This window comes from Ovis aries, chromosome 13, assembly GCF_016772045.2.
Source record: "Ovis aries strain OAR_USU_Benz2616 breed Rambouillet chromosome 13, ARS-UI_Ramb_v3.0, whole genome shotgun sequence".
Classification (NCBI taxonomy): Eukaryota; Metazoa; Chordata; class Mammalia; order Artiodactyla; family Bovidae; genus Ovis; species Ovis aries.
The window spans coordinates 34,011,676-34,038,188 of NC_056066.1; the positions used below are offsets into that span (position 1 = coordinate 34,011,676).

The 26,513-nt window shown below is 43.3% G+C and overlaps 1 protein-coding gene across 7 annotated transcripts in view; it reads right to left on the reverse strand.

Moving 5' to 3' along the window:
• Positions 1-26,513, reverse strand: part of SVIL (supervillin) — a 185,971-nt gene that overhangs the window by 65,243 nt on the left and 94,215 nt on the right. For 5 of the 7 annotated variants that reach the window (XM_060397440.1, XM_060397443.1, XM_042230623.2 and 2 more), the window contains 11 exons: positions 25,635-26,310; positions 12,684-12,764; positions 9,717-10,586; positions 9,185-9,343; positions 8,465-8,499; positions 7,739-7,800; positions 7,328-7,467; positions 5,918-6,013; positions 3,507-3,750; positions 2,492-3,068; positions 1,321-1,546 (listed from right to left, as the gene is read on the reverse strand). In XM_060397440.1, the coding sequence (XP_060253423.1) occupies positions 1,321-1,546; positions 2,492-3,068; positions 3,507-3,750; positions 5,918-6,013; positions 7,328-7,467; positions 7,739-7,800; positions 8,465-8,499; positions 9,185-9,343; positions 9,717-10,586; positions 12,684-12,764; positions 25,635-26,310 (3,166 nt within the window). The remainder of the gene's footprint in view (positions 1-1,320; positions 1,547-2,491; positions 3,069-3,506; positions 3,751-5,917; positions 6,014-7,327; positions 7,468-7,738; positions 7,801-8,464; positions 8,500-9,184; positions 9,344-9,716; positions 10,587-12,683; positions 12,765-25,634; positions 26,311-26,513) is intronic. The other 2 variants (XM_060397444.1, XM_042230629.2) reach the window with 1 other exon arrangement.

Genomic DNA, 26,513 nt, shown 5'->3' on the forward strand with positions numbered 1-26,513 from the left:
TACATAGCACAGGGGACTATATTCAACATCCCATCATAACCTAAAATGGAAAAGAACCAAATCACTCTGCGGTATACCTATAACTCACAACAACATTGTAAATCAACTATACTTCAATAAAGAAATAGTAAGGACTCTGGATCAAGCCCCCTGTGAGCTGGGTTTCCGTGGAGGAGGACTTCATGCCAGAATAGGCCAAACACCTTCTAGTCAGCTCACCCCAACATCCAAGCCCCCTCAGTTTTCTAGGCATTCTTTACCGTGAATTTTAAATAAGCAAAGGTGGAAGAAAATAAGCTTTAGCATTCTCATTAATTTGTTGGTTAAAAAAGTCTCCATCTATCCAACATTTTGGGAATATTATTCCAAGGTTTGACTTGGAAAAAATGAATGAAGAGTTTTCACTGTGGTTTATTACGTTGTCTTAAGTAGTTGGAAATGTGCTTAGAGAAATCAGTCTTGCCAGTGCAGTTCAGAGGAAGAAAACTTCTGAAAGGTGGAGGTGCTAAGGGACGGGGGGGCGGGTGGTGGTGAGGATCCAAGTGGGTGGAGCCATACTTCTGCCAATCAAACTAGGAAATTGAGGAGAAGCTTCTTCACCCAGTCCTCAGGTCACTTACATCTTTTCCTAGAGGCTAACAAGGAAAACACAACCCAAAATATTTAACTCTGATTCTTTGTACCTGCCCCCTTTATCTCCTCTCAACCCTCCATCACTGTTTTGAATGAAATGAGGTTTGGTGTTATTTAATCCTCAGATGCAGTCTTCACAGCTATTACCTGATATGAAATGTCTAAATGCATTGCAGAAGTCATCCATTTTACTTTCTGTAACATAAACAAAACTTTGATTCAAATCCCAAGGATTTGTGTCCTAAATCTGAATTTATCTCCAATCCCTCCACACATATTTTCCATTGAAAGATAGTCACAAGCAGTTGTGCATTCAATTTCAAGCCATGCAAACCTGAAAGGAAAAGAGCCACAATCTCTGCTTCCATCCCTGGCTGGTCAGAGAATTTAGTATTAAAAAAAAAAAAAAAAGGAAAGAAAACAGAAGCAGCAACCAAAGAAGCAGGCGAAAGTCTCTGTTTGTTTCCTCATAGAGTTTTGAACCAGCACCGCCCAACTTTATCAGTTCAGACACCAGGATGAACGTGGTTAGCTTTCAAACTTCCCGGAAGAACAGCATATTCCCTTGTGTAGTTGGATTCATGATTTTCTCCCATTGCCTGTTCCTCAGATCTTTGTCTAAAAGCAAGCTGTAAACCGCCCATCCCACCCCAACAGAATTCCTTCTCCGTCATGAAATCTCATTACCTTTCTTTAATGGACATGGTTTTGCTGGGGGAGTCGAGGCTGCCCTCCACTGCCGGGGCTTTGATCTCTCCAGCAGCAAACATCGCACACGGGCTCTGATACCGCTTCTCCTGAGGCTGTTCAGAGGGATCCTGCGGCTTCCAGGACAGGGGGGTTGCAGACGGAGCAGCCGGTTTCCCAGCAGCCGCGCCAGTCTGCTCAGAAGTGGGTTCCCCGAACTCCGCCGCTGGGAAGGAAAGGAGCCCTGTCAGCACTTACTCCCCCGGGCAAACATTCTTCCAGCCCTTCACCCCCGGATGATCCTGCACTTAGAGTTCAATCCGTGGGCACGTGGCAGGTTATCCAATCCCCTGGGGTTTATGCAAATCTGGGGCACGCTCTGGTCCCTGAGAAAACCAAACTTCCCAGCGGATGACCCCACCCAGTGACTTGTTCTGTGACAATTGGTCTTCTCCTATGTGCCAGACACAGGAAGTTGGTTTGGACGACACTGCAGAAATGTCTCTACGCCTCCTAAACAATACTTTGACATTTCACATGTGCAGTACTCCCCAACCTAACCACTCTTGTAACTGACACGCTATCATTTTATGGAAATGCAGAGAGAGAATTACAGTCCTGCGCAGCACGGCTGGCTAGTCTGCACAAGAAGGATCTCGAAAGAGAACCTGAAACTCCAGAAACTGGGTTCCTGCCCTATTCCCTGTGCTCACCTAGCCTGGGACCTTTGAGATCCTCAATTTAATTTTTCTTATTTTTATATTTTTATTTTTTGGTCATGCTGCAAGGCACGTTCCTCGATCACGGATCGAACCTGTGACCCCTACATTGGAAGCTCAGAGGCTTAACCATTGGATTGGCAGAAAAGTCTTGTGAGGTCATCAATTTCTAAAAGGAGCCAAAAGAGCTAGCAGTTAACATGACCAAAGCCATCCAAAACCCTTACGAAGATGTATTAAAACACTCCAGGTACTTTTACGGCAGACATATTTATGAGTCCTCTGAACAGGTCAAGTTCAAGAGGAAGAAAAGTCCAGGAAGGGTACCATTCACCCCAGACTTTCATTCAACACTTTACACTCAGCTGTCAACTGCCTTCATAATTCAGTTAAAAACAATCCCAAACACATGCGACCCATTCAGCAGGAAAGAAAGAGCAGTAGTAAGTTACCTTTCAGCGAAAACTTCCTCTTTGTGACATTCTCCAAGTCCACCTTCTCTTCAAAGAGCTGCCTCTCCTTCCAGTCCGGGCTCGCCTGCATGGTGCTTTTTGGGGTGGAAAATTCCTTCAGCTCATCACCAAGCTGGGCGATGGGAGGATGGGTGAGCTCCAGGCTTCCTTTCCTCGGAAGGGCATAGATGGGCTCTTTATGGTTGTCTCCCTCCCGGACTCTGCTGAGGACGGGGTAGGACAGCTCTGCTTCCTCGAAGGACCCATACTTTGTAACCCCGCCATCGCCACCTGTCAAGCCTCCCTTGCGTTCTGTCTCTTCAAATTCTCTCAGCATTGCTTTGCTCCCAGCACCCTCGACCGAGGGCTGCCAGCCTTGGGATTTCAGAATGCTTCTAACTGGGGAGTCAGAGTTTTCTAGCGAAGAAGTAAACTTCTGCTCAGTGGTGCCAAAGCTGTCATCTGGAAGTGGCTTTGTCCGAAGATTCCCTGCATACATGGGGGGGACGGTAGATGCCGCAGTGGACACAGACGTGTTAATGGTGGGGGAGAAAGCCATGAGCTTGCCACTCTGCACCTGGGAGGACACAGTTCAAAAATAAAAGGTGATTTTAAAACACCACCTGGGTAAATACCTGTGGATGGGCTGACATGGATGGAGACACTACATTTGGGGCAGTTTTTCTGCTTCTGTTGGTGAGAAACCAAACCTAGATGTAGTTGCACAAATGCGTCTCGTTAATCCAATCATCTGCCTGAAAGGCAGGTTATGTATTCTGTTTTTCTCCCCTCGATGGACTCAACTTCAGATGATTTCAGCCATAATGTGAACAAGAGAAGAGAAACATCCTTGGTGTGGTTATCCTCCTTAAAATGAAGTTATGACCAAGTAGAGACAGGTAACACAGAGTACGGGTCGAGCCCCTTAATCGTATCATTAACCCCCGTGGGACAGCATGCTCCCATATTTTCAGGACATACGTGCAACCTTGGAGCTGGATCGCAGGGCACCCACCTGTTCCACCTCTCCAAGCGTGACCGGCTGGGTTTGATAACGAGCATTCATCCTCCTCTGTCTCATATCTAATCTGTTCCGCGTTGAAATGGCTTTTGAGACCGGCTGGGACAGTTTGTTAAACAAGGCCAGCTTCTCTGCTAAGCTCAGAGTGGAGGAGTCAGGTTCTCCCTGCTCAGCAGAATCTTTACTCTCGTTTGTCTGGTCTTTGGCTAATGCCTTTTGGTGAGCAGATGCCTGCAATCTGAAAGGGGGGAGACGTCAGCCCCACACAGGGAGAGAAACAGAAGCCCAACTGCTAAGTCTGTCTGTTAACTTTCTTCAAAGTGTCACTGGAAAAGGGGCTTATTTTCCCCTATCTAGATGCAAGACAGGTATGGGCAGTTGGTCAGCTATTAATAAGAGAGTGAACACTCTAGGCTGAGGACCCTTGCACGGTCAATGCCACACAGATTTTCAGCTCTGGATTATTTCTAAACATTGAGTTTCCTAATTGCAGAATTAAACAAATTAAGGCTTAGGTATACCTTATCTTAGAGAGAGGAGCTGTACTGCTAGTATCAACAATAAATACAGCTAGGAGGAGTCCTCAGACCTTGCCTGCGGCCTGTTTGCTGCTGGTGCTGCTAAGTCGCTTCAGCCGTGTCTAACTCTGTGTGACCCCATAGATGGCAGCCTACCAGGCTCTTCTGTCCCTGGGATTCTCCAGGCAAGAATACTGGAGTGGGTTGCCATTTCCTTCTCCATGCAACCTATTTAGACATTATCTAAATGTGTGGTTCAGAAGATGGTCTTTACATTTTTTCTTTTTAATTTTTTCTAAAAATGTGGACCATTCTAAAAGTCTTCATTAAATCTGTTACAATATTGCTTCTGTTGTTTATTTTTCTTTTTCGTGGGGATGGGCAGAATCACATATCTCTTAGCTCTCTGGGATCTTAGCTCCCTCACCAGGGATCTAACCTCCACTCTCTAGGCAAAGTCTTAACCACTGGACCTCCAGGGAAGTCCCTACATTTTAAAGTTAGGAAATAATACAATTATTCTATCAAAAGCATTCACTAAAAAAAAAAAAAAAAGGCATTAACTACAACACAGGGTTTTGATGTTCACTTACTACACACAAATAGTTTCACTGTAAAGATCATTCTCCTCTTTTAACCTAGGATTTTCTCTTGTAGGTTTCCATCTGTTTCCTAAAAGGTACTAAAAGTCTGAAATTCCTGGTAACTTGAAAATGAAGGACATTTTGGTGCTGATGAATCCCTCCAACAGGAGAAGGCTTCCGGTTTCCTGGTCTCGTGAATCTTGGAAGGTCTAAGACAATGTACCTTCTGCCACAGGGACATCCAATGCTCAAGTCCAGGAGAAGAGTACACTCTGCCTGGACTCCGATTAACTAGTGCTCTACAAGTTGTCCCAGACAAGAGAGGGGTGTCAGTTTTCCAGGGCACAGTGAGGCGGGAGTAAGGGGGCCTGAGTCTTGGCATCTTTCCTGAGGTCCAGAGAGCAACTGGGCCTCCCAGGTGGCTCTAGCTGTAAAGACACCAATTCAGGAGATGCAAGAGATGTGGGTCCAATCCCTGGGTGGGGAAGATCCCCTGGAGAAGGAAATGGCAGCCCGCTCCAGTATTCTTGCCTGGAAAATTCCATGGAGAGAGGAGCCTGGTGGGCTACAGTCCATGGGGTTGCAAAGAGTCACACGTAACTGAGCACAGGGTAGAACTAGGTGTGCTAGAAACCTGCTTTCCCAAAGAGAGCCCGCATCTCGACAATGCCAGCTTTCTTTCTGAACTGTCACCTTACTTGTTTTAATCTTGCTTTCGCCTTTGTGTTTTGGCCTGTAACAGTGAAATAGAAGGGATATTTACCTGCCTTAAGGACATCACTTTAAAACACCACAACTTAAAACATAACAGTAAAGCATCTAAGTTCAGACACTATGAATTGTTATTGTCCGGATCTTCAAATATAACGGCATTGTTTATCCATTAGAAAACAGGTAAGGTTGTTTGTAAGCATGTATTCATGTCTAGAAGTATTTAAGCATGATAAGACTTTCAACATTCAGGTTAAGGTCCTATTTTTCTGTTAGCCTTTAATAAGTGCTAGTATTTTAGATGAAAAATGAAATTTTTTTAGGGATGACCAGGGTTATGTAAAACAGAAACAAAACAAATGGATGAGTGGGTTAGTTGGGGTTGAGTTCCAGGACAGAGAGAAAGCAGGTGGATGAAATGCCGGCATACGCAGGCCTACGTGAAGTCCCCTGGTGTGAGACAGCAAGATGCCACACGCTTCGCTGGGACAACTCCTTGCGCTGACTTGTTTGTCAGACAAACGACAGACATTCAAGATTGGAAGATGCACCTCTGCTCTCAGTGCGACATGCAGCAACTTCTGTCCAGTACCTGGCAGGCTGCACGGGACTCTTAGCTACAGTGGGGCTAGGATGTCTTGTCATTACAGGGTGGGTGGCCACTGAGCACGAAGCAGGGGTAGGTTCACTTTAAAAGCAATTGCCAAAGGTGGAACATTCATAAGGAGAGAGAAGAAAAGAGCATTAAGGAGAGCGTAGTTTTCAATTCAGAAACATTACATCAAAACATACTGGAACAAAATTGTTCACTTGTTTATTTGGGAAAATCACAAAAGAAGTTGAAAAGCAATTACAAACTGAGGAAATAAGAGACAGAGACGACCCGAAGTCAGTGGAACAGGAATAGATTTTTCAAGCTTGGAAAGGATTTAGAATATTTAGAATAAGTGTCCCAGTTTAAAAGAAAAATTAAAAAGAAGCTAATATATTAACCACCAGCAAAGCAGTAGATTATGTCTCTGTTTTACTAAGTTGTCCTAAGCTCTTTTTTAGAAAAATCATGGTCCTCATATCATCTATAAGCACATCAAAGTATATTCAGGAAGTCTGACAAGTGGATAATTTTTGCTTATATTTACTGTTTTGCTCCTAGGGTTAGCTGTTTATTTTATAATAACCAAATATTATTATTATTTTTTGATTTGCCAAGAGTTCCCAGTGAATATAAGATGTACTTTTCCACAAACAGGAAGTTCAGGTGGCTGAGTTAACAGCAGCTTCACATGTGGGCTGCTGATGCTCTAAATGATATGAACTTCATTTTTTTCAGGAAGGGTGTGTGCACATGTATGTCCAGCAGGAGAAACTATTTTTTAAAAAAATTAATAAAAGTTTTAGTTTAATGGAAGCAGTGATTCCTGGATGAATTACTTTGGGAAATTCATACTGAACACATGAGAACACACAGCTCAAAACTTACTTCCCACCGTTTGGAGACTTCCACGGAATTAAAAAAAAAAAATCATGATAATTTAAAAGCCAAAAGAATCCTTTTGTATCTTTAGTCTGTTTTGAGATACAGACTAAAATATTTATGGAGGAAACGACATATAGGGTTTGCTTGAAAATAACTACAGCAGCAAACAGGGGGAGCGAGATGAGATGGGCTTGGGGTTTTTGGCTCTTGGGATTGGGTGATGAGGGCATGGGGGCTCAGAACATTAACCCGTCTACTCTTATATTTTAAATTTTCCATTGTAAAGGGATTAAAAAAGAAATCAGGCAAAAAAATAAAAAGAAAACTTCCCTTCATGTTCTTCTAGGAGATACAATAGGTTAACACACCCCTTTACAAAGTTCAGGGACACCAGACACCCAAACACCTACTTTTTGGTGGCTTCTAACTGAACCGTCTTCTGATCGCCTCGTTTTAAAAGTCTTTAAACTTCTCTTTACAAAGAAGGCCTTCCAGCCAAGGCCCAGAGGCCCTAGAGGGACTTACGTGGCTGCAATGACCACCTCCTCGGTGGTGACGGGCTGCGTGTGGGACCGGTCCTGTAGGCGCCGCAGCCTCTGCTCCACAGCCGCGTTGCGGGAACGGCGCTTTGGGACACTCTTCTCATCAAACGACTTCTCCATCTCCTAAGGTGGGAAACAGTGTAGATGCCTGAACAACTGGAGGAAAGGAAGCTGGGGCGGCAGAATGTGGCTACTCTGTAGACCCTGCAGGGTCTACAGGAGGGGCCCCCTCCGCCGCCCCAGGAGGTAGCATCGCCATCAGCAGCACACACACCGGCCACATGAGAGGAGAGATCAGACCAGAACCCAGAGCGGGCTGCAGGCTGGCCATCTGCAGGAGGGGCCGCCTGCAGGAGGCGATGGCTTACTCTGATGACCTTTCAGCACATCTTACCCTGAAGAGCAGCCTCTTAGCAGCGACGCTTAGCCTTGCTCGCTCATCGACCTTTTCTTCATCTGTGAAGAGTCACAAATAAAGACTGAACATCATTAGAAAATGTAGGGAAAGTCTCTTAAAAGTTTTCCAAGGCGGACTTTGAAATCTTCTGAATAAAAGAATCAGTATGCTAAAGGGGATCGTCCCAATCCAGGGATCAAGCCCAGGTCTCCCGCATTGCAGGCAGATTCTTTACCCTTTAAGCCACCAGGGAAGCCCCAAAATAACAAGAGGCAATATTTTCTTCTGGGTGAGGAAGGCTATTCTTCTGCTCAGTGAAAAGGTACTAATTCCCATTGCAATTCACCAAACAAAATTCTTGTCCAGGCAATAATTTTCTACTGTCATATTTGACTTAAGAATAGATATTATGGAATTAATAAGAGATTTTAAGGAAGGAATTTCTCTTCTTTATTATTAAATAGTAACAAGAAAGTAACATGAAAAACCTACTTCTTTGATTCAAATCTATGGTTTTAATAAATGGCTAATATCACAGCTCTCACTCTCTCAATACTAAAGAAGGTTCTTGTGAAAACCTCAACAGGCTTTATTATAGTCACAGGAAGAAAATCTGCTGGAAAGAAAGTAATTGTTCCATAATCTCATTCTTTTCAAAAGCAAAAATCTTATCTAAATCTAATCTGGGGTGAGATGATTAAGAAGAAAAAGACAGATACTTGCCCTCGGCAGCTGGCATTTCTGAATTTGAAGTTGACCTAGGAAAGACATGAGTGAAAAAACAATAACAAACAATTAGCTGGTTGGAGTGGAAGATCCAAGGATCATATTAAAAGTGAAAATAAAAATTCAATTAAAGCCTCTTAAAGAACACCCTCCTGGTAGCAACTCTAGTTGTGACTACGCGTGGGCAACTATTACAGACACTGTGGGGTATGTGTGCACACAGCCCGGCCAGGTGTTTCACCTTGTGGAGACAAACCAGGACCAAGGAGGACTTGTTAAACACAACTGACAATCACCTTTCAGACAAACGCTTTCATTTCTCTGTGTTAGCATATGATAAAAACTCACTCACATACAACATGCAGATAGACACTGATAAACTGAATATGAATCCCCTTATTTTCACCATATAATCTAACGGACAATCTGGATTCTAACTTAAGGGCATAAAAATTTAAAAACATTAAATGTTTAATGTTTCTCATTTCTTACCATCTGAATGAAATTTAAAATGGTATGCTGATACTGGCATCATGGTCAACATTCTTTAAAGACACATTTAGACCAGCCAAACAAACATCACTTATAGCTTGGATGGAAGCATTATGGAGTCATTACATCCCATTGAAACAGCATCAGAACCATCCCTGGGGTAGAAATTTCTATAGGATTTCTTATAAGTTTCTAGACCAGGCAACTTGACAGACACATGCCTACCTATCCGATTCCTTTCGTTCTGCCGAGGTTATGGGTTGAGTTCTAAATCTCTCGGAAGTCTTTCTATTTTCACCAGGAGAAAAATAGCGCCTCGGTTTCCGGGACCCTCTCTCCCGCTCCACACCAGGGCCTTCGCTTGACCCCTCAACCCGAGAATGGCTTTTAGAGTTGGTGGGGAGGAGGTACACAGAAGGGAGACAGAGAGAGGGAAGAAAGCAAAGGTTTATGTACCCTGGTGAGTCAAGGCATGGACAGTGAAAATCCCACCACATGCCTCTCCCATGCATGTTGGGAGGTGGAACATTCCAGAGACCCGATACTCCAGAGGCACCTCCCACCCTCCGCCCCAGCCCTGTTAGTAGGCGCAAGCAGAATGGTAGTCGTGGGGCCATGTCCTGGATGGTCTGCCCTACACACACTGGTGAGCTAAGCTGGTAAGACTCAAGGCAGGATGCCACACAAGTCGGAAGGTGAATAACTCTGCCAAGGACGTGCAAGTGACACACTGGGGGGACACGTGGACATCACCTACAGCTCGGGTTTCCTGCTGGCCCTGGCTGACTCCAGGAACGCATTGCGGAGCTGGGCGACCGAGACCTTCGTGTCCAGCAGGCCCAGTTCCAACTCGGCCTTGGACGTCTGCGACTCGGCATCTCGCTTGGGAGCCGGGGCCTTGGCCTTCAGAGCCTGGAGCTGCGGAGGGCCCGTGTAGTCGGACAGGGAGCGGGTGAGGACCCTGTGTTTCCTCGTGGGCACCTCGTTCCTGTGACCTTGGGACACAGCCTCCCTCTGAACATACATGACCATCTCACTCCTGCCCATCCTCTCGGTGGGCTGCTGCTGAGCCGTAGGCGGGCGGGCCAGGCTTTCTGATTCCTTCTGAGGTTCCGTGGTAACTATGCCAACAGCGGGCTGACTCAAGTCCTCGGTTCCGGGGGGTGCTTCCTGGCTTCTCCCAGACCCACGATCCTCCAAAACTTCAAGGGTCTTCCTGCTTTTCTCCAGAGCATCAGAGAAGAGCACATCTTCTGCTTTGGATTCGCAAATATGGAGAACCGGGGTGTCTCTTCTTTCACCTTCTAGAACCTTTGAGGGGGGAGGCTTTGTGACAGTCTGGGGGGCTGGGCCCACCCAGCTGCCCTCGGAGATGCTTTCTGGGGTGTCTGAGGTCACCAGCGTGATGGTGTGGACGGGCTCTGCTGGCTGGACGTAGCCACGGATGGGCTGTCTCACGGAGCTGGCCACCTTTCCCGAGACCCTATCGAAGGCCGAGTTCTCTGACTGAAAGGCCAGGTAATGGCCTGGTGCCGTCTGGTGTCTCCTCTGAGTTAAGGACTCGGAGGCAAGTTCAGGGCTGCTGCGAGCGCTCTCCTCTCGCACCAATTTTTCTCTAACTTTAACTCTTTAAGAAAGAAAAAGGATTTAAGTTGCCAAGTGTGGTAATGGCTCTGGGGGAACAGAGCATGTGTGTGCAGACCAGAGATGTCTGGGGACTGGATAAGCATCTTGGGGTCCCACTCGCCTTGCCAGAGGAAAGAGTTTGTATTGAGTTTACAAACTCAACTCTTCCTTCTGAAAAGCTAGGAGGGGCCAGATGCTATCCTGGGAGAGAATGGATGCCTTCCGACTAAACGAACACTCAGAAGCCCAGGAAAATTCATTACTATGCACCACTGGTATGCACGAGGGCGCACTGAGGCTGGGCTACTAGTGGGTAAGCTTTCCACATGGACAGGCCCAGTATATGGACTGGGGTGGGGGTGGTTTCCAGGCATATATAAGCCTAAAGACCAAATGTAATTGCATTGTCTCCTATAAATGTCATAGCATTCATGACGACGGTTATTTTTTATTGAGCTCAAGATACAGCAAACAATTACCCCTTTTCAAGCATTTAAGAGTCACAAATTTTTCCATGCCATGCAGACAACATTCATTCATTCAGAAGACACATGGCCAGGTAAGACACCATCACTTCCAGCAACTCCAGCGCTAAGAGGGATGTCGGCAAAAAAAAAAGATTTTTGTTGAAAGAATGCACTGAACATGTTCTCCCCACTGGAATGGTTATTAGGCCACCAGTTAAAAACTAGTCCAAAAAGAGAGGGCCTCTGGTTGTTTCTAGAGCTATTTGAATAGCCGAGAGCAAAACTGAAATCCACTAGAAAAGCTACCAACCTTTTCTTATTACTGTGGAAGCAAAGTAGCCAAGACCTCTGGCTGAGGGGCCCAGGAGACCTCTTTTCAAAGCCTCAGTCAGCCAGTTTGAGCTGTGTGGTCTCAGATAACCCACCTGCCTCAGCCGCTTCATCTTTCAAACGGAAATAATGTAACAAGATGTAATGTGATGCTCGCAAAGTATGCAGTTTAGTGCTTGGCAAAGGGTTAACATTCAATAGTGCAAACTAGTTGTTTTTACTTTTTTTTTTTTTAATACCACATAGTGAGGAAGGACAAACCATTCAAACTGCTTATGAACGGACTGTGGACTGGGGATAATCTTTAAAAACTAAAGGATGCTTTTGAAGTAGGAGAAGTGATTTCTCGGGGAATGTAAAACCTTTATTTGCTTAAGATTAGTCAGCAAAAATAACTGCTTGTGATATTCACTTTCTAGAAGGGAATTTTTCCTTAGATGACAAAGGCATCCTACTAAATTTGATATAAACACCTACGTATCTTCCAACATAAGATGCAGGATATGTATATTTCATTAAAGAAGAATCAAAGACACACATGAAAGGCAGTCACTGTGAATCATTCAGGGGGAAGAGAAAAGCACTCTGAGTTGTTATTCCTCCCAGAGACTAGCGAGTGCTGGAGGTTTTCATATTTATAAGCTTTGTTAATTTGTTCAAGTTCTCCTGCGGAATGTGTCCTTGCCATCGGAGACAATCTGAATGTTGTCCTCAGCCAAGAACAAAGTGACTGTTAGAAACTCGATATATGGGTGCTTTGTCCTGCCAATGACTTACTCATTCTTACTCCTTCTGTCTCTCCCTGCCCCCAACCTTAAAAATGAAGCAAGAGGGGGTTTTGTCTGCTTTGAAATCCAGATGCCCTATACATAGCTGTGGAAATTAACAACTGGTTGAGAGACAGGCGACATGGAAAGGAGGAGGCTGGAAGGCCAGGACAGGGGAGCTGATGATAAGATGGGACCCTGGGTGGTTAGCCTGGCTCAAGGGAGCAGCCCAGAGATGCTGGTTATGTGCTCACTACCGCTCCCTCCTGGCAGCATGTGAGTGGTGAGAAAGGAGAAGAGCCAGAGGTGGAGTCGAAAGATTTTTCAAAAGAGAAGCAAAAGGGAAGAGTATGAGCAGCCATTAGGGCAGTAGGAGAAAAAGGAATGGTTAGAAAGCAACTTCCAGCAGCCCCCTTTTGAACATGTTATTTTCAAAAGCCCTGCCACCAAAAAGAGGGCAGAGGCGAGTTAGTTTCAGTGACGTGCGAGACAGGGACACACTCATTAAACACAAGCCGACAGCTTGGGAGATACCTGGACGGCCAGTTGATAAGTGAAGGTGTGTCCCCTTCGGAATCTTTCTGGAGAAACCACTCATGTTTGGGTTTCCCGGTACTATTTTGTACAAAAAAACAAAAATTCAGGTAAAGCCTATAAAAATGTCAACACATACACAGACGTCATTATCATCATTTAAAACCCTCAAGGCTGACTTTTCCTAAGTAAGGAATAATGCTGGCTTTGAAAATGTCTAAGCATGTTTTGCCATGGGGTTTCTGTTTGGTGCACGGAATGTCCAAGACGTTCATTTATTACAGATATCAAGATAGAACAAATACATCTGAAGCCACCAAATAAAGTGTTTTGTGGGATCATTTGGAAATATCAGGAGTCTGCAACAGTCATATTCTGCCTATAAATACCAGACAATTCTCTGGTAGGAGGTTGAATTAAAAATACAAATTATCATCTGTAAGTTCTGTAAAGGTACACCGGTAAATAGCCAAATATAAAAATAGTGTCCACGCAAAACAATACATATGAAATAAGGGCTATGAATAAAAAGAAGAAATTCCATAAGATATCTTTAATTGCTAGTCTACATTTTTCTTTTATATTTATCACTGAATAATGCAACCAACAGTTACCAAATACTAATACAAGTCCATTTAATAAATGTTTATTGAGTTCTGACTATGTACACAACACTGAGCTGGGGCCTGAGAAATAGCCAAGGTAAATTAGGCGTCACGCCAGCCATCAAAAACTAACATTGTGTTGGGCAAGATAACATAGGATTGACACACTCTTTCTTCAACACGCGATCAAATATAATGCAAGGTCGAATATGACAAAGTTGTAATGCCAGGTTGAAGATATCTCACCAAAAAATCAGTGGCAAGGAAAATCTTGCCACCAGTATATAAAGCAAGACACAGGAGGACTACCCAAATCATTGACCTGCATGCTGTTACAAAACAGAAAAAGAAGCATGGGGACTCTACATGTTAGTTACAATGTTTACCAGCCTACCTGTAAGAGTCCTTCAATACCAGACTGGAAACACAGATCAAAAACACTTCCCAAAGAACAGAATAATAATTAAAACAAAATTCTCTTAGTTTCTAAAAATCGTTTTAATTTGGGTTTTGTTTCAAACTCCCAGGCAAGAACCTGTTGGCCCCCACTACCGTGCATTTTGTTGTAACCACTGCAATCTGTCACACTTAGGCATGGATCCCTGTTCTCCAGTCTGTCTATACCCAAATCTATGACCCACCTGTCTGTCTCTAGTATTATAGCCATTGAGCCCACGGTAAATAAAAAACTCAGATTATGGAAAGACATTTTTATTTCCAATGATAAAGGATCTAATCTCTCGGCATTTATTTAAACATAGGAATAGTTCTGCACATTGTCTGCCGTTTAGAAAGGAGGCAATCAATATAGCTTGGGATAGAGAGAGCGCAATGGATACCCGCTTTTGAAAATCATCAGTTAATAACTCATATGTCTACCTCACAGTTATTTTAAGGCCCAGATGCTTTTTGTACAATAGAATGCATTGCAACCTGTAACATATGCCATGCAACTTTCTGAATATAATCTTCATTAATCAGAATAAAATTCGGTCAATATAACCCTAAAAAATTATCAGGCCAGTTATAAGTAAACAGGTTCTAGGGATGTAATGTATGACATGGCAAATACAATTAACAGTGCTGTATGATATATATGAGTTCTCATTACAAGCAAAAAAATTGTTTTTCTATATCTTTGATTTTGTATCTATACGAAATGATAGATATTCCCTAACCTCTTTCTCCCTGGACTCGCCCACCCCCACAGCTACATGGGCTGGCGGCCTTTCATTACATAGGACTCTGTTCAACTATTATTAGAGACACTTTCCTAACCATTTCATATCAAATAGCAACCTCAATCTCTTCCTTTTTTAAGTTTTTTATTTTTTTCTTGAAGTACAGATGATTTATCATGTTGGATTAATTTCTGTATAGCAAAGTGACTCAGTTATACACATATATATTCTTTTCCATTACAGTTTATCATGGGGCATTGAATATAGTTCCCCGTGCTGTACCGTAGGACTTGGCTGTTTACTCATTCTCTACATATAGTAGTTTGTATCTGTTAACCCCAAACTCCTGGTTCTTCTCTTCCCTTCCTCCTCCCCCTTGGCAACCACAAATCTGTTCTCCCTCTCTGTGCCAATCTCTTCTGTTTGATTAGAAGCATGACTTGGGTCCTAAAATGATGAATTGAAGTACAGCATTAGGACTTTCCTGGTGGTCCAGTGGTTAAGAATCAGCCTTGCAATGCACGGGAACTAAGATCCCATATGCCATGGAGCAACTAAGCCCACGTGCTCTAACCGCTGAGCCTGTGTGCTCTGGGGCTCTCGCGACACAACTAGAGAGTCCCTGCGCTGCAAAGAAAGATTCTGAATGAGGCAGTGAAGATTCCAAGTGCCACAACTAAGACCTGACACAACCGGGAAAAAAAAGTGTGCAGCACTGATCTGGGAAATTCATGGGCACCCGAAAGTGTGGAACATAATGGAAGGTAGGGACCAGGTTTCCCACCATGGAAGCCTGCAGGGTGCCCAAGAGAGGCACTTTCATTTCATGAAAGTACAAAATGTATTTCTGGAGCCCAGCAGGTACTGTTTTTTTAAGATGAAATAACAGTAGCTGAGCATTTTAAAATATGAAAAAAATAGAGAGATCACATCTGGATAATAGCAATGAAACCCTGGGTTCTTTTGTATTTTTTAAATCTTGCATAGATAATGTTGTTTTATGTCCCTTAACATTATGCTTAACTACTTTTAATAGTTAAGACTTGGTTAAAAAATTAACAGTGGCAAGGATACTTTCATAAGAACATAATGAGTTCAATAGATGATACTACCAGCCTATGAGAGCTAAGTGAGGCCCTTGCAAAGTCAAGAATCAACACTGGTGGCCAGAGATACAGCAGTGATGGAAACCTTTTCTCTCTTGACAGGGGGAATGGTTATACATTTCCCCAAACTCACTGGCCTGCATCCTTAAAATACTATGTGCATCTTGATATAAATTATATCACAACTTAAACATATATCACTGCTGGGAGAGAGAAGAGACTTGTGGTTGCCAACAATGAGGTAGGGGAGGGAAGGACTGGGAGTTTGGCATCAGCAAAAGCGAACTATTTTATATAGAGAGGGCTTCCCTTGTAGCTCAGTTGGTAAAGAATCTGCCTTCAGTGCAGGAGACCCGGGTTCGATCCCTGGGTTGGGAAGATCCCCTGTAGAAGGAAATGGCAACCCAATCCAGTATCCTTGCCTGGACAATCTCAGGGACAGAGGAGCCTGGTGGGCTACAGTCCATGGGGTCACAAAGAGCTGGGCATGACTGAGTGACTAATGCCTACTATATAGAGAGAGTAGATACACAACAAGGTCCTACTATAAAGCACAGGGAACTATATTCAATATCCTGAGATAAACCATAATGAAAAAGAACATGAAGAAAAGTGTATATATATGTGTGTGTGTGTGTATATATGTGTGTGTGTGTATAACTGAAACACTGTTTCACAGCAGAAATTAACACATTATAAATCAACTCTTCAATAAAATTTTTAAAAAAGTCTCACTGTTGGATCATGGAGTAAAGACTTCCTGAGTAATCAAAACGTAGAAACAGTCTTTTTGGGGCAGGAGCAAGATAAACATGTGAGATAACCACTTCACCCCAGTTTCCCTCAGGGCTAATCTCAGCGCTGAAGGCCTAAATGCTGCAAGGTTGGCTGAAAAAGAGCAAAAGGTATGTGCAGATGGACCGTGTGTCAGAGGGGATGGCTGAGTCTGAGGAAGGGACTGGAGGTGTCTTCCAAGGGGATCAAGCTTCCCCTTTCCAGATGGATATGGGTTTCCATGTCTCCTACTTGACTTCTAACGAAGTAACCAAACAAAGTAAGGTAGGAACTCGACTGCCCTGGCTGCCCTGGGGCCAGCCTAGAATCAGCCTTTTGGGGTTGGAGGCTGAGTTCGAAAGGCCCCCAGAGCAGCCAGCAACTTTTCGGTTCATGTTTCACAATCCCCACTCACAGCTGAATGGTATTTACAAGCACATGGATTCAAGACCATGTACAAGGATTCCAAGCCCAGACAAAGTGGAAAGAACCCTGAAGAATAAACAAGGGCTGCTCCAAGCATACTCTGCTGATTGGGGTCACTGGTCCATAGTGAGAGAAAAGGCTTGGACCAGAAGATAAATGATGGTCTCTGAGCCTGCTGTGTAGGTCAGTGATCCCTTCTTCCCATCACAACTTTCTTGAGGAAGGAAAAGACCCATGGCCTACATTCCCTGCAAATCCCTTATACATTGAGGCCTGATACAGAGTTTGCAGACTGGCTATTTCAAGCAGCACTGCCTCCGTTTCTTGAGACGTCATGAAGACGTGGAAAACAGCAGAACATTCACTTAGAAATAACTGATGGAGGCCCTTGATATGTGTTAGATGAGGGGAAGGAGTTGGGAAAATGATTGAGATACAGTATCTATTCTTCCTGCAAGACTGCTACAAAAGTAATGCTATCACTGAGATCATCCTTACCAATCTTATGGATTGGCTTAATATCAGATTCATGGTGCCATATTTGGGGAAATCCTGACAAAACTGCTAACATCCTTATCTGGGTGTGTCAGCTTTGTTGTAGGATACTGGGCATCTAGATGTCCCTCTTCCTGAGACATGAAGCACAGGGGGAGCTGCATTTGTGAGACACTTCATTTGGTACATGAGGTCTTTCTCCCCTTTCCCCCTTTTGGCAGAAACATCATCAAGAAGTCAAACAGATAAACTTAGGGCTCCCTGTGGCAAGTCAAGTCTCAGCTTTATAACCATACTGGGAAAAGGACAATCTGATAAAGAGAAGAACAGACTGGTTTGGGAGTCCAGCAGCACAGAATGTGTGAGAGACTCCAAAAATGACTCTGGTTTCTATTAAGACAGGGAGAAAGTTACACAGACTTGGAAAGGGCAGATGTGAAGGTGGACTCTCTGAAAGTATTCTCATTCATCAAGAGCTCAGTGAGAATGAGACCCCCAGATGTGACCTGACCACTGGAGAACACAGGCAGACTACTGCTGTGTTACTGACAATTCACATTCATTAATGTCCTCTAAGATTGGACTAGCCATCTTGGCAGTCACATAAAGAACTTATTGTCAACTAAAACTCCTAGGTCTGCTTCACATGAACTGCTATTAAATCAAGTTTCTCCAATCCTGAATTTATACACTGATCTTTTTTCCCCCTTCTAAATACAGGACTTACTTTCTTAAATTTCATCTTGTTAGTTTCCTACCATTATTCCAGGTACAGGCACTCTCTCGCCTCCATGCTCCCGTAGTCTCTTCCTTCCTTCTCTCTCTCCCCCATCCCCTCTAATCTCTTCTCTCTCAATCCCTCCCCCTCTTCCTTTTTTCTTTTTTTTCCTACCATCAAATTTATTTACAATCCCTCCTCCAGAAACTGGTATCTCCCAGATCACCTAATGAAATGCCAAACAGGACCAAGTTAAGAAGCAAGGCCAATGTGGAACCAAGACTGTATCACCTCATGTGTAGGTAATTGCAGCCAACCTCTTTCGTGGCCTCCCTCACCGGAATCAATTCTCCTTCAGCCAAATCCCCCACACTCCTCCAGAGTATTCTTTCTAAAGTACATAACCAAGCATCCTTGCTTTCAAATCCTTTGGGCACTTCCCATTGTACTGTCCACCAGGAGAAGGCCAAATTCTTTGTCATAAGTTGTCCCGTGGTTGGTCACCACCTGACTATCTCAACTCATCCCATCCCCTTCCTTCTAGGTCACCTGAAGCAGCCACCTCTCCATGTCTAGCAAACTCACCACATCCTCAAGGACTTAGTTCAACTACAACCACTTCTCCAAGGAGGAAAGATGAACAACTTATCTTAGTTATTCCCCTGGCACCCAACCTTGGGCTCTATAATCTTATTTACCCCACTGTGTTGTGGTTAACTCATACACTTAGAAAAAATAACACGCCCACCCGGAAACACAGTGCCTGGCACAAGATAGCTTTCTTGAATGAATAGCTAAACTACTTCCGAGCTGAAATTAACCCATAAATCAAGACCTTTCAGGCTTGGGTGGATGGACAGATGCCTACTGAGTTTGAGTTTTCCCCCACCCTGACTACAAGTTTTCATTTTGTTTATGGGGATGAGGTTTTTAAATACCTTATGTAAATCCACATAAATGTTTTCTATAATATCCTCAATCTTATATCCTAAAGTCTCTAGCCTTCAAAGGACAAAACCAGCTACCTCTTTTTTCTACTATGATGGAAAATAGAACTGACATTAATAACAAGAGCAACGTGTCAAGAAGAACTCTGATGGATTCAGAGACCTTGAATGACTGACCAGATCATGGACTCAGCTATATGATCCTAATCCAGTTACTTAAAGTCTTTCATCTTCAGGGCTTTTCATGTATAAAATAGAGTTTTAAACTAAATAATCTCCCAGGTTATTTCTGATTTTAAGAATTTAACATTCTTTAACACAGTATCTATTCTGTGGGGCCCTGGGGTGAGCCAGCTCTCTATTGGGCAGTGGCTACCTCCCCAGGAGAGGGCTATAGGGTTACCTGTGAAAGAGATGGTGACCTTGAGTATAAGAGAACTTTTTTTTTTTTTTTATGATGTGGCAACTAGAGAATTATATCACTAGGAAATAAGAACTCACCCTAAGGTGAGGAGTTGCTCTGGGTTTGCATCCCTAAGTGTCTAATCAAATGACATGCTTTGACTCCTCATAACCCCTTAGAGTTAATGGACGAAAAAGTGATTCCTGCCACCAAAATGAAGTCAAATCCAGCACAGTAAAACTGGTTTCACCCTGTTAGTGTCTAGCTCTAATTATATAACAGCTCCTAATTATAAAACATGATTCAGCTTAAGAAGAATAGCTATTAACACCAGCATCTCATTCAAATTAACAGTTTATTTGCTGAAAGTTGCTTGTTTGGAAAAACTGCGAACGGTTGCTTTGCACATTCACACGGGTGCATGAATGTGCAAAGCCACAAGCACACAGGCAAAATATTGTATTTTAAAATCTATCAGACATTTGAATTTTTAGGACATACCAGCTAGCATTTTGGGTGGCATCATCTTATTTTTGTTCAGTTGATAGAAATGGACTCTTGACAGTGAAAACAGAATAAAATGAAAAAAAAAAAAAAAGGCAATAAGTTAACTGTAAAAATGGCCCAAAGCTAGAAGAACAAGACAAGAGCGATGTCTGGGGAGACAGGAACTGAAAGGTGAAAGCAATCCTGTGTCAATACAAACACAGCCACGTGAGAAGTACCCAGCGGTCTCTTTAGAGAGTAGATCCTCAGAGATCTCTGTTCCCACGACATTCTGCCCCAATGTAGACTCTGTGTTAGGAAACTTCCTGCCGTTGCAGAGACAGAAGCTGACCCAGAAATGCCATGGTCAAGAGGCAGTTGCCTCGCTCAGCATCTCGCCAGTTAACTAAAACAATGAGCTCCAGGCTCTGGAGACGGTTTTTAGATGCAAACCTCTCACTGGGAGATATGCAAACGATCGGAAATAAAGAATAAAAACTCTAAACTTGAGAAGCCACGTGCATCCTAATGTTCATAGCAGCACTATTCACTATAGTTAAGATATGGAAACAGCCTAAGTGTCCATCAACAGATGATGGATAAAGAAGATGTGATGTGTACATACACGATGGAATATTCCTCAACCATAAAAAAGAATGAAATATCTCTATTTGCAGTAACCTGGATGGACCTAGAGAGATTATAATGCTAAGCGAAGTACATCATAAAGACCAATACCATAAGGCACCACTTATATGTGGAATCTAAAATACGACAGAAATAAACATATCTATGAAACAGGAAGAGACTCACAGACATAGAGAACACACCTGTGGTTGTCAAGGGGGAAAGGTGGGGGAGAGATGGATTGGCAGTGTGGGATTAGCAGATGCTGACGATTATACATAGGATGGATAAACAACACAGTCCTACAGTATAGCACAGGGAACTATTCAATATCCTTGATAAACCGTAATGGAAAAGAACATGAAAAAGACTTTAGTGTACAGCAGAAATTAACTATACTTCAATAAAATTTAAAACAAAACAAAACCTTTTATTTATTTATTTTGGCTGCAGTACACGGCTTGTGGGCTCTTAGTTCCCTGATCAGGGACTGAACCCCAGCTCCTGGCAGTGAAAGAACAGAATCCTAACCATTGAACCATCAGGGAATTCCCAAAACAAAACAGTTTTGAATTAAAACAGAAAAAGGAAAAAAGAAAGGGTAAGACTGTATCATAATCCTGCTTCCTTCCTGGATGGCCAGAGTCTGCAAGTCATACTGTTGCAGAAACGGTTCATTCTGGAGGGGGCCCTGGCCTACTGCGCGGCCAGAGCGCAGCTCTGAGGAAGCCCCGTTCAAACCATCCTTCACCAATGGCAGCCACCCCTGATCAAAGGTCAGCGTCGGTGCTGCATGAAACCCCCACCATCATTTTTCTGGCCATGAATGGTAGTTCACTAAGTGGGAAAAGGAGTGGTGGGGATCCCAGGAGAGTAAAAATAATAATAAAACCCCAAGGGGTCTCTAGAGCGGATCACCACTAGAAAATTAGCTGTGCTTCTCTTCTTTCCAGTTCCTGTAGGGAAATACACATGCTCAGGAGAAGGGCAGGTGTGGGACGTGGGGGGGGGGGCGGGGCGTGCGGGGTGCGATCTGCACTCACAAAATTAACCCGATGGTGCACTTTATTGTTTGTGACATTAAGAGATGCACCAAATAGCAAACTAACAAGAGCTTTGGATTTAAGATTTCTAATGGAGCTCAGACCTAAAAATTTTGAATAACACAGAGGCTCCCAATACCTTGGAATTTTATTCTAAAATTCACAGTGGCCAAATTAACAAAGAATGGTTCATTTCAGTTATACCATCTATTTGGAAAACACAATTCCTGAAATTCCAAATTTACAGAATTTGGTAGGATGAGGGAATGGTGGTTGGCATGTGATTTATTCTCTATTACCAATATAGCATATACAGAGATAAATATGTAAAAATATAGTGTGTGTGTATATATATATATATATATATGTTACTGTGTATATTCTTAGTTTGCTACAGAACAATATTTTCATGAATTTCTGGACAGGATTTCTGAACTAAAGACTCTGTTACTATCATACATACACACACATATAACACACATACATACATACACATACATACATATCTTCTCTATCATATAAATGGATCATTGTGAAAGTGAAAGTCGCTCAGTTGTGTCCAACTCTTTGCGACCCCATGGACTATACAGTCCATGGAATTCTCTAGGCCAGAATACCAGAGTGGGTAGCCTTTCCCTTCTCCATGGGATCTTCCCAACCAAGGGATCAAACCCAGGTCTCCTGCATTACAGGCAGATTCTTTACCAGCTGAACCACAAGGGAAGCCCAAGAATACTGGAGTGGGTAGCCTATCCCTTCTCCAGGGGATCTTCCCAACCCAGGAATCAAACCAGAGTCTCCTGCATTGTAGATGGATTCTTTACCAACTGAGCTATGAAAATAAACTTATCACTCAGCTAAATATTGCCCTAAAAACTGTTATTGACCATATGATGCTTAAAAACAGTATAGTACAAGAACTAATGATTATTCTGTTTGTACACATATTTGCATTAGCATATATGAGAACATATAAAAAAACTATACATTCAATATTTGGCTCACATTTGAATTTTTAGGACATCGTGTGAAGTCTTTGGATGCTATTTTCATGAGTGATGTATTCCTATTTAATTAATGAAACAACCAACAGCCTCTTCCTAGTAAGCACAAAATGAAATGATGGAGCAGGAGTGACAACTCAGAGATAAATAATCCCAAAACCGCCTAATTCAGAGATTTACAGGGATGAAAGAGTAAGGCATAGCAGTGAGAAAAAGATTCCATTCAGTGATAGGACAAAGCCAGTATGTTATTCAATTGTTTTGCCATTTGTAGATATTTTTCTGGTCATTTCTTAACTTCTAAACTTCTGTCACATATTTCCAGGTCAGAAACCATCTTATTTTCACTTACAGTTACTGGGTCACCAAGAGTTCTTTGTTGTTTTAATTCACAAAGAATTTTTTGTCTCTCTTCTCCCCAAATGGAAGTCAGACAACAATGACCCCCTGACACCTGAATTTCCCGGCACTAGAGAAAGGACTACCAGCAGAATGTTAATCCACTTAAATCCACCTTTAAAGGCTGAACAAATGAAGTCACTGTGGACTAAATCCCAATGCTATTTTAACATCATACCTGTCACACATTACTTTCCTTGCTTTTTAAGGTAAACACATCTCTGGTCTTTTCCTTCTCTATATGAAATGATTTGTGTTTCTTGGCCTGCAAATTTGTATGTCTTGAGTGGCTTCAAAAAACAAGACATGTGCTTCCTTGCAAACTCCTTTACAATTTCTTCATTCTTTTAAGCCTTTCTTCTATGAAAGAAAGGCACTGTCAGGCAGAGGCTAGGTGTATGAACACTCCCAGGTAACATGCCTCGTCAAATAACCAGGAGGGGACTTCCCTGGTGGTCCACTAGTGAAGACTCGCCTGCCATTACAGGGGACATAGGTTTGATCCCTGGTCCAGGAAGATTCCATGTGCTGTAGGGTCTGGAGCCTGTGAACCACCACTTCTGAGCCTGTGCGCCCTACAGCCCGTGCTCTGCACTGAGACTGAGCACCTCAGCTAAAGAGCAGCCCCCACTCTGCAGCTAGAGAAATCCCACACACAGCAATGAAGACCTAGCGCAGCCAAAAATGTTTAAAAAACAACAAAACCTAGAAGGAAGTGGGCTCTTAAGATTTTAAGTGATATATATTTTTGATTATTGAGACTTTAACTCACACAAAACTATCACATATCCTATCATTTTACCTGGAATACTCTGCACAGTTTTATTATTATAAGTGAAGTGAAAGTGAAGTTGCTCAGTCGTGTCTGACTCTTTGCTACCCCGTGGACTGTAGTCTACCAGGCTCCTCTGTCCATGGGATTCTCCAGGCAAGAATACTGGAGTGGGTTGCCATTTCCTTCTCCAGGGGATCTTCCCGACCCAGGGATCGAACCCAGGTCTCCTGCATTGCAGGCAGACGCTTTAACCTCTGAGCCACCAGGCTTCAAAAATCTTGTTGAGAACTGATGGTTAACCCAGACACCATGATGATAAACAGTTTTCATGATATGGCAATCAAAAACTGGACTCCTTGTTATTTTTTAAACCATGTAACCCACACAACTCGAGCTTTCTTTCTATTTTGTGATGTTAGGTTCCTTTGTCCTGCTCACATAGCTCACCAAGAGTTTGCTTTGACAGAGTATAACTAACCCAAGAACATTGTTTTTACTACAAAATGCAAATTTCCCCAAATGAAAGAATATGACTATAACATATGTTTCAAAATACGAGACAATAAGTCCCTAAACTTTGAGCAGTTTAGCCTGAAGGATGAACAAAGGCCCTCAAACTACAATCAAGATCCATACTATTGATTTCTCTTAGAAGCTGCTGCTGCTGCTAAGTCGCTTCAGTAGTGTCCGACTCTGTGGGACCCCAACAAGTTCCCCCGTCCTTGGGATTCTCCAAGCAAGAATACTGGAGTGGGTTGCCATTTCCTTTTCCAATGCAGGAAAGTAAAAAGTGACAGTGAAGTTGATCGGTCGTGTCCGACTCTTAGGGACCCCATGGACTGCAGCCTACCAGGCTCCTCTGTCCGTGGGATTTTCCAGGCAAGAGTACTGGAGTGGGTTGCCATTGCCTTCTCCTCTCTTAGAAGCTAATATCGCTAAATATTCTAGTGTAGATGGTCAAGCCAGTAGCAGCTGGTCTCAGAGTCAATACACTTCAATAACTGAAATAGTCTGTTTTAGATGTAAAACTGCCACGTGAAGATGGCCATATTTACTTTGTCCCAACATGGAATAAACAGCAGTATTTTCCATCATGTTTTCTTTTTTTTTTTTTCTAGAATAAATTTACCTGATCTCAGGTTCTTATCCCCCTCAATTCACCTGCAAACCTAATGTTTATTTGAACTGAAAAAATACATTTAGGAGTCTGCCTAGACAATTAGCCTAAACCATGAAGTAGGAGATTTATGTAAATTGCATTCTAATTGTTCAGCATACTTTTTAGATTTAAATATCTAAACTGAACTCAAATTTAAACTTAGATATTTAAATTGGGAAAGAAACATATATCCTCTTCGGGCATCTGACTTTCTGATTTTATCCATTCTCTGATTTTCCATTCGCTGACTCTGTGATGCAGCGATTTCTCCTACTGGTGGATCTTTTCAATGAGGTGCTTTGATACACAGCAGTATCCTTAGCACGCTGATGTACTTTGTGACATATGTTATAGTCATAGTCAGTGTATACTGGGCATACTTCACATAACCTAAACTGAGACCCAGTGGAAACTGGTTAGTGGTGCCCTTCCACTTGGTGATTTTAAATGACAGCAACAGAAACAATGGCTCCAAAGTCTTGGGTACGATCACAGGAAAACGAAGGAAAAGACACTTGTTAAAGGCAGGTGAGAAACAGAAGAAAGGTCTTGAAAATGTGTCGCCATAACACCTGTTCAGTTTATTCTTTTAAAAAAGAACATACCAAGAACTAAATTGATAAATTTAAGACTGGGAAGCTTCCTGCTTTGGTAGAACCTGTGTTGACATTGTGAAAATGAAAAAAAATCATCAATATCATTATTTCTGTAGTTAGCCCAGAACTTAGCAGAGCTCTGAGGACCCCAAATCTCAGACACAGAAGCAGCAGAGGGGATGTAGGTGACGGTGGGTCAACACTTACCTGGCTCGAGCCTCCGCAGGGAGTGGCAGGTCACTGGCGGAGTGGCTTGGGGAGGCTGGCTGCCCAGCCGATGCACTGGGCAGGCTGTGCACTGGCTTTGGGGACCTTGGCACTTCATCGAGGGCAGAGTCTCGCCCGGAGAATGAGAAGGAGGCAGAGACCTCCCCTGCAGGGGGCAGGTCTCGGGCCAGCCCGGTGGCGCTGGGCTCTTGACCCCGTCTTTGGTTTTCTGCGTTGAGCAGCACCTCTGTGTCGGAAACACCGTCGCTCCGGTGCAGGCCATAGTCCTTAGACTCAGCTACGCAGGTCCTGAGCCCCGAGAGCTCAGTCCTGGAGTAGGATGAGCCGGAGTCTCTGCTGGACTCGGCTGATCGCTCACTTCTTCCCCCTCTTTTCTCTGCAGCCTCGGGGTCCTTTCTGGACCTGCTGTATCGAAATGGAGTTTCAGAGTCCACTTCCGGATCCAGGGTGAGCCCATACTTTTCTGCCAGCTGCCGTCTTCTCTCTGCTTTGTACCTGGCGATTCTTTCGGCTTTGGACTCGAGGCTTTGGGTGTCCATGATGCCTGAGCTGTAGGGGGAGTCAGCATGGATGCCTGAGGTTTCTGTGCACTGTTTGGATCGAGTCTGCTTTTCTAGTGAAGAATCTGAAGTTTCTTCTTCTTCATTTGATCGACCTACAAGAAGATCATATACACAGAATTCAATCAAAGACATGCATTTATTCTACTCTGTTCTGTACACAACACACTGAGTGGCCAGGCTGTGAAGAACAGATTTCTCCCCTCCTTGAGGTCACCTACAGTGATTTACCTGGGAGGCTGAGGAAGTCTGAGGTCTGCAGGGAAATACATTAAGGGCTGAGATGCTCTGTGCACCG